At 36.8% G+C, this 14,845-nt stretch overlaps 1 protein-coding gene across 1 annotated transcript in view; it reads left to right on the forward strand.

Annotated features, from left to right (window-relative positions):
• The first annotated feature begins 226 nt into the window (after positions 1-226).
• Positions 227-14,845, forward strand: part of ADGRL4 (adhesion G protein-coupled receptor L4) — a 107,087-nt gene continuing 92,468 nt past the window's right edge. The window contains exons 1-2 of the mRNA XM_035018179.1: positions 227-368; positions 1,750-1,899. Of these exons, the coding sequence (XP_034874070.1) occupies positions 347-368; positions 1,750-1,899 (172 nt within the window). The 5' untranslated portion in view covers positions 227-346. The remainder of the gene's footprint in view (positions 369-1,749; positions 1,900-14,845) is intronic.

Below are 14,845 nucleotides of genomic sequence, written 5' to 3' on the forward strand. Positions count from 1 at the left end.
GCCTCTGCCTGGTTGGGGCTACGCAGCCCAGGGCTGGAGGGCAGCACCCCGGACGCTGCTGCCTGGGGGCAAGGTGATCCTTCAAAGGGTCAGCCAGAGTGCTGGGCTGGCCCCGAGGCAGGGGACGAGGTCAGAGGGGCGCGGAGGAACCGGGCGGCGGACGTGACCGGCACACTCAGGGCTCGACCCTCACGCCGACACAAAAGAGGCCGGAAAGTGTCCGGAGGAAGCGGCGCGTCACGGGGGCCGGGGCCGGGACCCTGGCGCGGCGGCCCAGCGGCGGCCCGGCCACACGGCCCGCACCGCCAGCCGCACTGCCTCCACCGCCAGCCCGCGGCCGCCGCCAATGAGACTCCTCCCGCTCCTCGGTGAGTGCGCGGCGCGCGCGGGCGCGGAGGGGCCGCTCGCCTGCAGGGCCTGGGGTTGCTCCGAGGTGGAGCTCGCCTGCCCAGGGCGGGAGGCCAGGTTTCCGAGAAGAACTGACGCAGGACTTCTCAGGATGTTTTTCTCCTTGGCCTTTCAGCTCTGGGATTCGATATTCAGGGCCCAGGGACTAAGTCCCCTTTCTGTTCCCGAACACAAAGCCTCCCAAGTCCCCAAAGGCTCAGACTGTGCCCCCCCCCCCTTTTTTTTTTTTCCCTGATCTCCCCTCAAGGAATTTGGGAAAGCCAAACCAGTAACACCTGTGGGAGGTTTCCTGGCATTTTAAGGGGACTGCCGGCCCAGACTTTGGGTTCGTTTAAAACACCATTTGGAGGATGTTGCGCAGAAAGATAAATCACATCTTTGGAGTGGAATTAATTCTGGTTTAGACAGTTTATACAGCCCTATGCGAGGCTGGGATTTGGAATCGAACGTTTAACAGTCTCTGGTTACCAGATAAGGACAGTGTATCTCAGATGAGTGTTTTTACAAACAGTTAACTTGCATGATTCCTGACAGTCCATCCTCAAGCAGGCTTGTCTTGAGAAGACCCGGGGCAACACTATAAGAAAGGATCGGCCCAGGCTTTTCCTGATCTTTTCCTAACAGCCCACAGAATACCACTTCCAACTTTGTTTTCAGTAACTCTGGAACAAAGTCTGGTTCTCTTTTATGCTTCATTTTGTTGGTTGTGTTAGTATGGTGTTGGTTTCCGAAAGATCAGTCTTTGACTAATATACTGAGTTTATCTTAAATTCCCCCAATGGGAGAAGATGTAGCATAAATTTTACGATGCGAAAGGCAGAATTTAAAAGGAACATTGGAATACAGAAAAAAAACAATAATTACATTTGTCCTCCTGGATGTTATGATACGTTGCTCTTCATCTTAGAATTATACCGATTTGAATTTGAAAAGACCCAAACAATCAATTCATCTTGACTTCTTCACAGAATCTTTCCCAGAGGAGGCAAATTGCTTTACAATCACGCAGTTCCCTTTAAAAAGGTCTCACCTCAGAGGGAAGAGGCCAGTGATCTAGGAATGGTGTTTTCTTTATAGAGCTGGGTTGTTTACTACATTATAGCTTTGTTGAGATTTACTTGATAAACACAGATTGAAGAAAGTGCTAATCTTTTTGCCTACTTGTTCTTGTGCTGTTATTTAGCTAAATACTCCCTTTGGAAATTCTCATAAACCATTTATCTAGATGGAAAGAAAGAAGGGTTTTTGTGTTTATTGCAGTCTGACTCAACAATGTGAAGGGGGAACTTTTTCTTTTCTTTTCTTTTTTTTTGAAAAAGTATATTTCTCTGTTTTCCTTAGTGGGTTTTTCCACTTTGCTGAATTCTTCCTACACTCAAAATTGCACCAAGACACCTTGCCTTCCAAATGCAAAATGTGAAATACGGAATGGAGTTGAAGCCTGTTATTGTAACATGGGATTTTCAGGAAATGGTGTCACAATTTGTGAAGGTAAACAATCTTTATTGTTTTCCTCTTTTGGATTTTTTGAAAGAGTAAATTCTGATGTGATTGCTTCTCCCTTGTCCAGAAATTAACTCTTTTACATTCAACTATTTAATTTCATGCTACTGATTTAAAAAAAAAAAAAAAAGCTTAATTAACTCAACAGTAAGTTTGAACTTCCCACTTAAAAATGTATACTTGACTATTGATTTTTGAGGAGTCCATGTATATCTTATTTTTGTGTAACTATTAAAGATTGTCCTTGAACTTAAGCTGGAAAATTAAGTTGCAGAGAGCAGAGTCAATACTTTTGGGAACAGAAAAACAGAGAGTTCATGAAGTCCAGGCTAACTGCTATGTGTTGCCTTCAGGTACCTGAAATACCGTAGTATTTGACTTCCTAAATTTGAGGACAATATTAACAGATTCAAGGGTTTTGCTTGTATACCCTGCATGACACCCTGGAGAGAGAGAGAGAAAGGGAATTTTGAAAATATATTCTTTTCCGAAAAAGTAGATCTCATTTATAGAACTTAAGGCTACAAACCAGAGCAGTAACATTGGAAAACGTCCTGGCAGGGTTCAGTTCGGCCCACTGATTTGATAAACAGAACCCTATCTGATAATCGTATTTCAGTGATTTCTTATCTGCGGTTTCCACCACCACTCTTCCTCTTCCTTCAAGCTTCACTCTGTCCTTATTCTTTCATTTTTAGTAGACTCTAGTTTTAACTGGGTCAGTGGAAAAACATTCTGTGTAGCAGAGAGAGAGGAGGAAAAGAAAAAAGAAAGAAAACAGCTCCAAGTCATATAAATTAGTTTTAAAATATAATTAAATGACAAGTTCAAATTAGAACTGTGTGGTTTTATACTCCTAAATGTATTTAAGATAACATGGACTTTTTCTAATTAAGCCAGGATATTGTACATTGTTAATATTGCATGTGTTTGCTTATAGCGTAAACAAGTTGTATCTCGTGATTCAATTTGATAGGCTCTTAAAAAAGATTAAATATGCAGTACATAGTAAGACCAAACCTCATCATAATTAGTTTAATGTTTAAAAAATGTAGAGCACAGCTACAGTTGCTAATGGTGCATTAGATCAGGCACTTCTGCTTGTACATACAGCCGGGATTTGTAATATACTATTCTACAAGCATTACAAAATTCTTTCTATAAATAATCTTAGATTTTTATTGTGTGTTTAATTGAATGGCATTATGGCAAGTTGATAATCGAGTGACCTTCAAAGTATTGCATCAAACATATTAGTGTGCTTTTCCGCTAATCATTACAAATTGTACCATAATACTTCTAAAATGGTGTTGCCTTTTTGTTATTTAGATACTTTTCAACTGTCATGATTACCGTCATTAACATCAATAATTTTTCACAATTTGGACCTTCAGCAGCTAACCAGATTATAATCATCTTTTTAATGATTTTTTTTTTTAAACGTATCTTCCATTATCCAGTGCACTTGTTTTTTTCCCCTGCTGCCTAAGTCAATAGTCAGCTGAAGGGCAGAAAATACTTTCTGTTGAAAAAAAAAAATACTTCAAGATCTTTTGGCCTGTGATTTCTTCTCACACAGAACACAATCTGTAATGGCACTTTTTTTTTTTTTCCAAGTTCTTTTTAACTTAAACCCCTTATTTAAAGAATGTTATAAATTCACTTGTTTTAATATTCACTATATGAGGTTTATAATGTCCTCTTAAAACTGTTCAAACAGTGGTTTCCACCTTTTTCATCTTTTATTAATTCACTGATAGACTTTTGACATTTTTCTCCATAAGTATATTTAATATGCTTTTTAGAGTTAAAACATTGTGTTCTCAGCTGCTGACTAGTCTAGGTTATATATTGGGTTTGAAGAGTCTTGGCTCTCTTTATCTCTAATGAGATTTCCCACTTTTCCTACCTTTTTCTAAAATTGGTATTAGGTCAGTAATAACCGGACAGCAGTTTTGTTACAGAGGATGACTACTTCTTAAGGAATAAAAGTTGGTTTATTTTTTATCTCATTACCATCATCTTCCTCATCTCCGTCAAATTTGGCTCCCTCAGAAACCTGCCAGATAAATGCTATGGTAATAACCAGACCTCACTAAATGTACTCTGTTCCAAGAGCTAGTTTTGAACAAGTCATTTAGAATTTGGATAACCTGGTCCCACAGAAACAAGTTTTAATAGTAGTGACTTTATTTCATTATTGTTATCATCATCATCATCACCCTCACATCAGGATAGCTAATACCTACCGTGCACTGAGTCTAAGATATTAATTAGCACAGCTCCTTCATCTATTATTATTCTAAGACATAGAGTCTTAGAAAGCCCAAGTAAATATCACAAGTGATGCAACAAATAAGTGATAGAGCTAAGATTTGAGCCAAAGTCTGTTTCCAGAGTCTGTACTCGACTCAATATGTTTGACCATAAGACCTCTGCCTAGCAGATACTGCTATGCCCCTGGATTAAAGTAATAAATAAGAAATTGGCCTTGCTTTCCAGGATATCTAGGGACAGCTACAGAACGATATTAACAACTTGATGCAGTGTTATAAAATGTATAAATACAGGTAAATTTGAGATGTGTAACCAACTGCAGGGAAACTTTCCAAGCGGAGGTGATATTTAGGCTGAGAATTGAAGAATATATAGGATTGATTAAGATTGACAAAGTGACAAAGTCAGGCAAAATGAATCAGCAATAACAAAGGCCCAGAAGCTGAACGTGTGTGGTGTGTTTGAAGGAGCCCCAAGTATTTCATGCTGGATATGTATCACAGGGTATATTAGCTGGGGGGGTCATTGGGAATTGAGTTAGGATGTCAAGATATGGACTGTATTCTCTTAATAAAGAAGCTCCATTGGCAAGTATTACGTAGCTGAGTTACATGACAAATTGTGTGTCTTAGAAAGATGACCCCATTAGGTAGAATACGAATAAATGAACAAGGGTCAACCTAACCTATAAAAACAATTGTACTTTGTATAATTCATTATAGTTTATGTCACTTCTATCCAAGCTATCTTAATTTTCTTAATAATCTTTTGAAATAAAAAGTATGGATGCTGTCTTTTATTTACAAACACCATTTTGACTGGTTATAACTAGCTCTGTTGAGCTCCCCCTTATAGCTTTTTGCATGTGAGAGAAGCAGGACTATGAAAGTTGAAGTGAGTTTCCCAGTCTCCCAAGGCTAAGGTGACAAAGCTAGGACTCAAACCCTCAGGATCTCAACCTTCTCTAGAATACCAAAAATGTCACTATATTACTAACTACCTGACATAATTAGTGTACTACAGGTTTTTAAACCAAATTGGTAAAACAGTATCATTTTAACAGGAATGTATTTATTATTTTCAACAACTTTATTGAGGTGTTAACAGGAATTTATTTACACACTTATCTTTATGCTGACAGTGAGGGTATTTTAAGACAGAAGACAGAGCAGTGTTTGTGTAGAAATTTGGGGGTACATTTAAAGGTTTCTGAAATTGTTGATGAGATTTTCCTAAAATTTAGGTTATTTTAGTCTTTTTTTTTTTTTTAAGATTTTATTTATTTATTTGAGAGAGAGAGACTGAGATAGAGAGAGCATGAGAGGGGGGAGGGTCAGAGGGAGAAGCAGACTCCCTGCCGAGCAGGGAGCCCGGCGCGGGACTCGATCCCGGGACTCCAGGATCATGACCTGAGCCGAAGGCAGTCGCTCAACCAACTGAGCCACCCAGGCGCCCTATTTTAGTCTTTTAAACATATATTATTGCAGCTATACCTTATGCTTCTCAGCACAGTGTTGGTTACTCTCTGGGGCACAGTTATAAATCTAGAGAGTGAGACGTCCCAAGTCCCCTGGGTAATTAGGAAAGTTTTAAAAAAGGGAAGGGAGGTTGAAAGAATTGAAAGAATCTTTATGTACATATGAAACATAATATTGCTTGAGTTGAAATAAACTGAGCTGGGAGAGGTGAGAAGCGAGAGCAAGGGGAAGGGTGCAGTACAGTGTGGCTGTGAGAGTGGGGGGAAGACACAGACTATCTCTCTCTACTCTCATACAAGCTCATTAAGTGGTGCTGTGTTTTGGGAAGTTTCATGGAGTCAGAATGGGCAGGAGAAAAACAGTTGCCCCAGGCGAGGCTAGGAAAGACCAGAAAAGCTGTAATTGACAGCTTTTATGCATGTATAAAAATCTTTCATGGTTTGGGACATTCCTAATATGAACAACATCATAGCACTTTATAAGAAATAATGAAGTTTCAGTGCCTGCACTCAGGGAGACATACTCTGCACTTAAAAAACACTTTTTCATCATTATCTAATAACCATATATATGCCTGTAAAATTCGACTGGAAGGATATCATAATAAACTAGAGAGCATTGTGACACTGGTAAATGCAGAGAGAACAATGTCACAATAGCTATCTAAGAGTTACAAAGAAGAAATAGTCTATGGGTTCAGAATATGGGAGAAATACTGATTAAAATAATCCACTAGCATGATTCTGCCCAGGCTACAAGATAAGCACTGAGGACATGCGATTTTTTTCCATAACAGTTTGTTTTTTAGTAAGAAAGAGGATGCTTATCAAAATGGGCACACCAAGAGTCATCAGAACAAATGCAAAGCATACAAAATGTGTGTGTGTGTGTGTGTGTACGTCGTGTATCATCAGTTAACACAGTTAGATATACTATCTAAACTATGTCCTACAAAAAATAACTGCAGTTTTAAATATTTAACAAAATGACAATGTGGTAATTTCCATAATAGAAATGGGATCAGCAAAACTTAAATGATACACATCATTTTTTCCTTCTCCTTTTAAAAATAGAATAATAGCTTAAGGGAAGTTTTTATAATGGTTTCTTCTTTTATTTTTCTCTTCCTATATGTTGAAGGAATTTGTCATCTTATGGAATGAATATTTTTGAGGAGATCCCACCTAATTATTATGGTAGAGTTTGTTCTCTCTGCTGTGTAGCCCCTCTTGTCAACAGACGAAAGAGGTCATACCTCTAGTACAAGGAAAAAGATTTCTGGAATTGGCAAAGGTATTTTATTTATTTGGAGGAAGTTCATGGAAATCATGCATCCTGGAATGTAAGCCTTGGGTTAATTTAGACTGTCATTTCTTAGACTGGTTACATTTTCCATTCAGTACAAGAAATCCCAAGGAAATATGTACCCCACTTTAAACAAATCTGATACATGATTATCTAGAAGCACATCAGAGTTCATAGTTTTTCAAGTTTGTATCAGTATTCATTTACCTAAGAAGATATTTGGAGTATGCAAAAATGCATTTGTTTTACAAAAAAAATTTGCTTCCTCAAGAATTTTTATTAGCATATCACATATGAAGGAAGATGAAACTGTAATGTTATTTACCTTTCTTCCATCTAGCACCTGCAGATGTTCAAATATTCTTTATTTTTTTTTGTTTTTTTTTAAGATTTTATTTATTTATTTGACAGAGAGAGACACAGAGAGAGAGGGAACACAAGCAGGGGGAGTGGGAGAGGGAGAAGCAGGCTTCCCACTGAGCAGGGGGACCCAGGGCTCGGACTCGATCCCAGGATGCTGGATCATGACCTGAGCCGAAGGCAGACGCTTAATGACTGAGTCACCCAGGCGCCCCTCAGATATTCTTTAAATATTACTTAAAAATCAGGAGCCACTTCCTTCTGAGGATTGCAATAAGAAGGAGAGAAAGAGGGAGTGGGAGGGAAATGAAAGAAGGCACAAATAAAAGAAAATGCTGGTCCCACTTGCTACTTGTGTCATTTGAGTTTTGCTGATCAGCTGCATGGGTTTTTGTTGTTGTTTTAAGATTTTATTTATTCACAGAGAAAGAGAGAAAGAAAACATGCCTGCAAGCAGGGGTTGGTGGGGTGGACAGAGGGAGAGAGAGAATCTCAAGATGACTCCCCGCCCCCCCCCACTCAGTGCAGAGCCAGACGCACAGGGCTTGATCTCACAATCCTGAGATCAGGACAGCAGTGCAACCAAGAGTCCGATGCTCAATCTACTGAGCCACCCAGGCACTTCAATCAGCTGCACAGTTTTATAACTAAACACTTACCTGATCTGACTTGACAATGTCATTTTTGCAGACTGTTTCAGAAATCATTTTTTTAAATCCTCCTGTTTCATGTTTATTGTACATGATAATTATGAGAATTAATGAGATACCAAAGTAAGAAATAATTTGAGATCTTAAAGGAAGGCTTAATATGAACATATGATTTTGGGTTTCCCCAAGTAATCTGTAACGAATATCATGAAAAGTTTTCTTCATGTAAAAGTCTCACTTATTTTTAATCATTTTTAAATCAGTATTATCTAGGTGGATTCATTGCATATTTAGAATCAGAGAAGTAGTATCAGCATAGAGGATTAAAAATAAACACATCGCTTTTGAGTTCTAATTTCAACAATCAAAAAGAGTTGTTCAAAATTCTGTGTTAAATCAATTCTAAATAAGACTTACCATAGGATTTCACATTATTAGAGTGCTGATTTTTTTCTAAATGAAGACTACCATTTTTGGTTTTGACTTCAGGCTAAAACATCAGTTCATAAAGTGTATGTGTATATATATATGTATATATGTATGGTTTTGTATATATATAATGTATATATATGCACATATATATGCCATATAATGTGTGCTGATGATAAGCCATCAATAAAAAATGGGTATTGTTTTTCTAGAATTAGTTTTCATCTTGTATGCAAAGTGAACATGGCAGGTGTACCATCTTATACTTTCTGTTCAGCCATATCTTTAGGAGTTGCTAGGAAATTAAAATTAAATGGAAATTGTGCTCTAAATGTGGAATTTTCATACATTTTAATCCTCTGTTGCTTTTCAAGAAAAATACTGGTAGAAATAAGAGCAAAGGGATAATAAAGCTCCCTCAATACCACAAAATCAGTCACTGAGTCCCAATTTTTCTGCTGTGTTTATTCTACCTCTGATCTTTTGTCAATATTTTAAGATTGCAAACTTTATGTTGCAAAATTGAGGATATTTCCTTTGTTCTGGGATAGCCCCATTTTCACAGGACTTCATACTCCTGCTTATTTCAGAAGCAAATTATCCAGTCTCCTGCTTACCACTTTTCCATTATTTCTCTTCTTCCTTATTTAGTCTTCTTTCATGCTTAAATAAATAATTTTCATGTTTACAGTTTACTCACAAAGAAAAGTAATAATATTGATGTTGATTTTAGTGCTTTTCGTGAGCTACACACTCTAAGCACTTTACATGAATTTATAAATTTAATCCTCATAACAACTCTCTGAAATAAGGGTTAGCTAGTGTTACCCTCAATTTATAGATTAAATAATTTTCCAGCGAAAACGCATTCAAACTATTGCTTTATATAATTCTCAAACTACTCTGTGAAGTAAGTCTGCAGATAAGGAAACTGAATCTCACTGAGACAAAAATGAATCATTTCGGTTGTAGCCCCCCACCTGGAATCTGCTTTTTTCCCCACTACCTTATCAAAGCAATTGATTAAAAAGAAAAAAGTATGAGGTGTGTATGCTTAAAATACCTTAGGAGTAAGTGCAGGGAAGTTAAAACAATTTATAAGTTTCAGTATCTTGATGAAACTCATAGATCATCCACAGTTGTTGAACTCCTGTTCACCCACCTCCTTAAAGCCCAGCGTGCTGACGATAAAACCAGTGACCCAGGGGCAAGGGAGTTGGGCACGAGAACTCCATAAATTAAGAGTGAACTTCTCAAAGCCGAAGCCAGTGCTACAAAAGCAGGTAGTCCAGTGTACCAGAGAAGGCTTTCCGTGAAATGGCTGCTTTTCCGTGTGGTGATATCCTAGTCCCTTCCCAGAAAAGGAGTGGCAATCTAGGTGACTGGTTTAGACATTATTTCCCGAAGGTTGTGCTGACTGGGTTCTTTATTCCCCACTGGTGTTTAATCCCAAATAAAGCCAAGAAAAATATTCTCAAAGGAAACTGGCATCTGCCTGGAAGGAATGCGTGAGAGTAAAAATTGATGTTAGCTTTCTGCCTACTCCCCATCTGTGCTACCTGGAGGAACGCTTGGACATTGTTCTCTCCCTTCCCCCGCCCATACAGGGAATTCCGAGCTCTCTTGCACTAAAGAGATAGTACTGGCTGGCAGGCGGAACCTCGGCCAAGCTACCTGTGATAATCAACATTGTTCTTTAATTAAAAACATGAGGGTCATGCAAGGATAAGCAGTCATTGGAGAAAAGCCCATAATACAAACACAAAGATGAATAAATAGAACAATTGGCCTGGAAAATGATACTTTTAGGAAGAAAAAAAAAAAAGTTGAAGGGAAAAGTCTAGCTTGTATCTTCAAAGTGATTCTGGAAAAGTTTGCATTCAAACAAACAAAACAACCAAAATAGGCTTCTGTGTACAAAAGAACTATCATACCACAAAATACTTTCTTCTTCGATATATCTTAAAACCTCTTTGCTGCTCAATTCCTCGAACCTTTTTTCTCCTCTTGTTCTTCTCATTTTGTAGCAAGAGGCATCAAGACAATAAGCTGGTAAGGTTGTCGGTAATGCAAACCAATGCTTACAAATCACCAGAAGATTGAGACTGAAGTCTCCATGCCTGGGTTTCCTCTCCCACCAGGATGATCACACGTGGAACAGGGAAGTTAAAAATATGAAATTTATTAACACATCAGGGCTCCTTCACCAAGATATTCTGAGCTGATCGGCTGAGCACTGTCACCCTTTTTATAATGCAATTTCACCCTTTTGTCATCTTTTCCTTTATCTGTGCCAAGACCTCTCCCAAATTCTTTCCATGCTTTATCTCAAAAGTGAAACAAGGTAGCTAATGTGTTTTCCAATCCTAATTGCGTGATTTATCTATGGTTTTCACATTATAATGTCATTAATATGGAGCCCATAACAGTCTCCCCATGTTGTCTGTTTTCACAAGTGATTTTCTGAATTCACTGGCTAAAACAAAAGTTCCTGCCAGGCACACCTAATGTATTTTTCTCCTCCAATAAAATATAGTTACCATTTGATCAATATTATTCCCAAATTGAGTTGATAATATACAGTAGAAGGGCTGAAAAATAATATCCAATGACTTGCAGAACTAAAAAGCTCAGATGAAAAATATGAGAACAAACTAAGAAACAGGACTAGACACGGAGAACCTGATAGCCGTTTAATAGAAGTCTTACTGAAGAAAGGATCAGACAAGATTTAGCAGAGGAAATAATAAAAGATCTGACAATTTCCCAGAGCTTAAGAAAGACATGAATCTTCAATTAAAAGAGCTCTCTAATTCCCTCCTATCTTCTACTAAAGATGTTTGTGCCTTCACTTCTCAGCTTATGCTCGAGGAATACCTACTGATTGATCCCCTGCTATAAAAGGGGAATATAGTTTACTTCATAACCTGTCACTTTTATTTATATATTCAGTTGTTTATTACCTTTACGCCCTTAAATAATAATGGGATATACTGACTGCCTTACTATCAGGCTGCTCTGTTCCTGGAGCCTAGGGTGAAAACCTATTCAAATCATAGGGACAGAGTGAGAGAAAGGACATTGGGTGGCTGTTGTTATCAGGAGAGTGAATGATGCCTAAAAACATTGATGCCCACCGCTGGAAACATTTTTGTCAATCCTTTGAGCCTCATTTCTACATTCATCTACTTTCATTTAACTTCTGCTTCATTTAATTCCTTTTCTGAGACTAAGGAAGGGAGGGGGAGTGTATTTTAGAAATCCTGTGATATTAATTATCATCTTAAAAATAATTTCCAAACCAAAGTCTTATTTTTCAAGTTCTCATTATTAGATCCATCCCTTATATCCTTATATTCCAGTAGCTAAGACCCAGCCCTATAAATTGGGGCCTTCCTACTATGCCATGCCCTGGTAACTAGATTCTCAGTGGCTATTCTGACAGGTTGGTACACTATTTTTGTTGTTCCTTGCCTGTGCTGAATATATTAAGATATCACAGATGATATTTCTACCGGCACAAATCAGCACTCAGATTTGGCTGAATTTTATACATTGTAAAAGGCCAATATAGCAAGATTACCCTGGGTATGATCCCATCACCAATTTCGCTATAAATACTTTCCTATAAATAATGAGACTCCATTATAGCCAGATGGAAAATTTGCACGGATGATCAGTGAGCATCATAAACTTCATACACTTTTTTCCATACTATCTTTGTTGAGTGATCATCTATCACTCAAAGACTGAATACTCATTAACTTATTTATTGCTCTTTTAAGCATTTTCATGAATTAGGAAGTAGCATGTGTTAAGGCAGAGTCAGTTGCAATATTGGCACTAATCCTTTGTGATGGTCCCCTAGTTTTAGGCCCCCTGGTCTTCATCTTTAGAGTCCCAGGAGTTATGTTGACTATGGTATTTCCTTTTGCGTCTTATGTATCAAAAATGCCTTTTTCAAAAAAATCTTAGGAAGTGGCACTTTAAAAATGTTATTTTTACTTTTAATCATATTAGTACTTTGATAATTCTTTCTTTAATTGCAAAGAGACATTTTAGTCTATGTGTTATTAAAAACACCTGTCTCAAATTTATTGCTCCTTCTAATGAAGTAACCTTTTTAAATACAACTTTACATGATATTGTATTATTTTTAGCTAAATATTTAAGATGAGGTTTTACCTTTTCTGCATTAAGGTGTACAAAGTGAAGGACTATTGTTTCATTTTGTTTTTTATCAAGCTCTAAATTTGATTAAAATAGAATAAATGATCACATAAAATGGGAAGAAATAAAATGCTCTTACTTTCTATAACTTTAAATCATTTCATTCGAATTTTGATACTTCTAAAATATAAATATTATGAAGAAAATATTGTCTCCATCTACAAAAATGTTTTAATAAAAAAAAATTTACTTTAACCCTTCCCAGTAGTTACTCACTTTCTTGCTCTAGGAAAGATTCTTTTTTTTTTTTTTTCCCCTAGGAAAGATTCTTTTCATTCCATTTAGCAGTGCTGAAATCAACTAAAAAGATTACATGTTTAGGAGGCTATGGGGAAAATGATTTGAACTCTAAATGTATTATCTCAGATAATTTTCTATTTCCTGTCTGCTTGAGATACAATTTCATATCCTGTGTTTTTCAACCATCAAACATCATCTTGGTCCCAAGGATCTGAATTTACAATAGATTTGTATAATATGTTAGTCAGCTGTAGGAGAGAACACCACTGTGGAATGTATACAGCATTTATATAAATGTCTCAGACATTTGCAATGTTAAAAAACATAGAACACAGCATATTTATCTGGCATGAAAATTGTAATTTTCTGAATATTAAGATATTAAGGCAAGGCTATTGAAGTATTTCAGTTCCTTTAACTAGTTTGGTCCATTGCCACTGAATATAGATAAAAGGTACTAACACTTAAATTACTATAGTTTCATGTGTAGTAGTGAGGAAGGTGAGAATGAGGATATTAGGAGAAAAAAAAGATTCAGTTTAAGAAATTGGAATATAGAGAAAGAACTTCAACACCCAAATGTAACAGATGATGGTATTTTATATTCAAGTCAAAGAGTTTTCATTAAAAATGTGATTATCTTGAGTGTCATTGGTCAGACAAGCTCAATTCCTAGCTCAGGTCCCTTTATGTGGATTAACTGCGGAGTGCTGCTGTTTTCTATATTAACATGATTTTCCCCACAATTGTATGTTTAGATCATTTGTTTCTATTACCAAGAAGTCTGGTTAGTATACGGTTTTGGAGATTCTCTTTATAATTGTTTAAAAGTTCCCAAATAAATTGCTGGAAGATAGAATGTCAGAACTGTTCAAACCTAGTACTTACTTTAAGAAGGAAATTAACACTTTGGTCCTTTATTTGCCATGGAAAGAGATAATGACTTCTCTAGGAAGATTAGAATCTAAGCAAACATTGTAGGCTATATATAGCATACAAAGCCTTGTGCCATTTGTGAAAATGCTATCAGGGAGAAAACCCAATGACTGAGTTTCTGTACTGTATTTTTTAGGTACACAGATTTAATTTAGAGATTATGGTTTGAAAATAAAATTTACTGTATGAGTGTTTTTGGCTGATAAGAAATTGATTTTGTGACCTTGCTACACATTAATTGAAGTATCTGGCCATGTGTCTTGACTAGATTTAAGAAACCACACATACGTGGAACCAAATTATTCCTTCACATTGAACTGGCAAATTAATCACTTTGTTACCCATATAAGGAAGAAACTACTTTTTTTTCTAGTGTGGCGTCTGAATAATCTCCCCGTATTGCATAACAAGTGGGTTTTATGTAACTGACATGATATTTAGTTGGTTTACTATATTGAAGGTGGAGCGCTATAAGTTATTTAAGAGTGATATTTATAAATTAAATACAGTAATTTATATTTCCTAATATTTTAAAGGCTATATTTACAAAATCAAAAATAAGAAAGCATGTGCACAGGAGCCCATTAAAACATAAATATAGGTTGTTATTGATATTATTCACAAATTTTAGAATGTAGTTTTTAAGAAGTTAAAATAGAATGGAGGTAGTTACATTGTCAGTGTCTTTTATGTGTCTTAAATAACAGCTTACTTAACAAGTATTGACTCAGGGTGTGCTCACACAGGAAAAAATGGATTGCAGGCAAGAGTTAAAACAGATTGTGCAATATGGTAAATCTTCCCAAAAGAATACCCAAATACATTATCTCCATGAGATTCTTTAAACTGAACTAAGCAGATCACTTATCTACACAGAATTATCCAGCCAAGGGGACATCTCTACTTTATTTCTCTTTGGTGGATTTAACATAAGAACCAAAATTTGGGTCATGTTTATTCAGTACCTCCATGCTGTTGGCCCTCTGCTAAACAAGAATACATCCTAAGTCTTAAATAATTTACTATTCA

This window comes from Mirounga leonina, unplaced genomic scaffold, assembly GCF_011800145.1.
Source record: "Mirounga leonina isolate KUSES-001 unplaced genomic scaffold, KU_Mleo_1.0 Mir_173, whole genome shotgun sequence".
NCBI lineage: Eukaryota > Metazoa > Chordata > Mammalia > Carnivora > Phocidae > Mirounga > Mirounga leonina.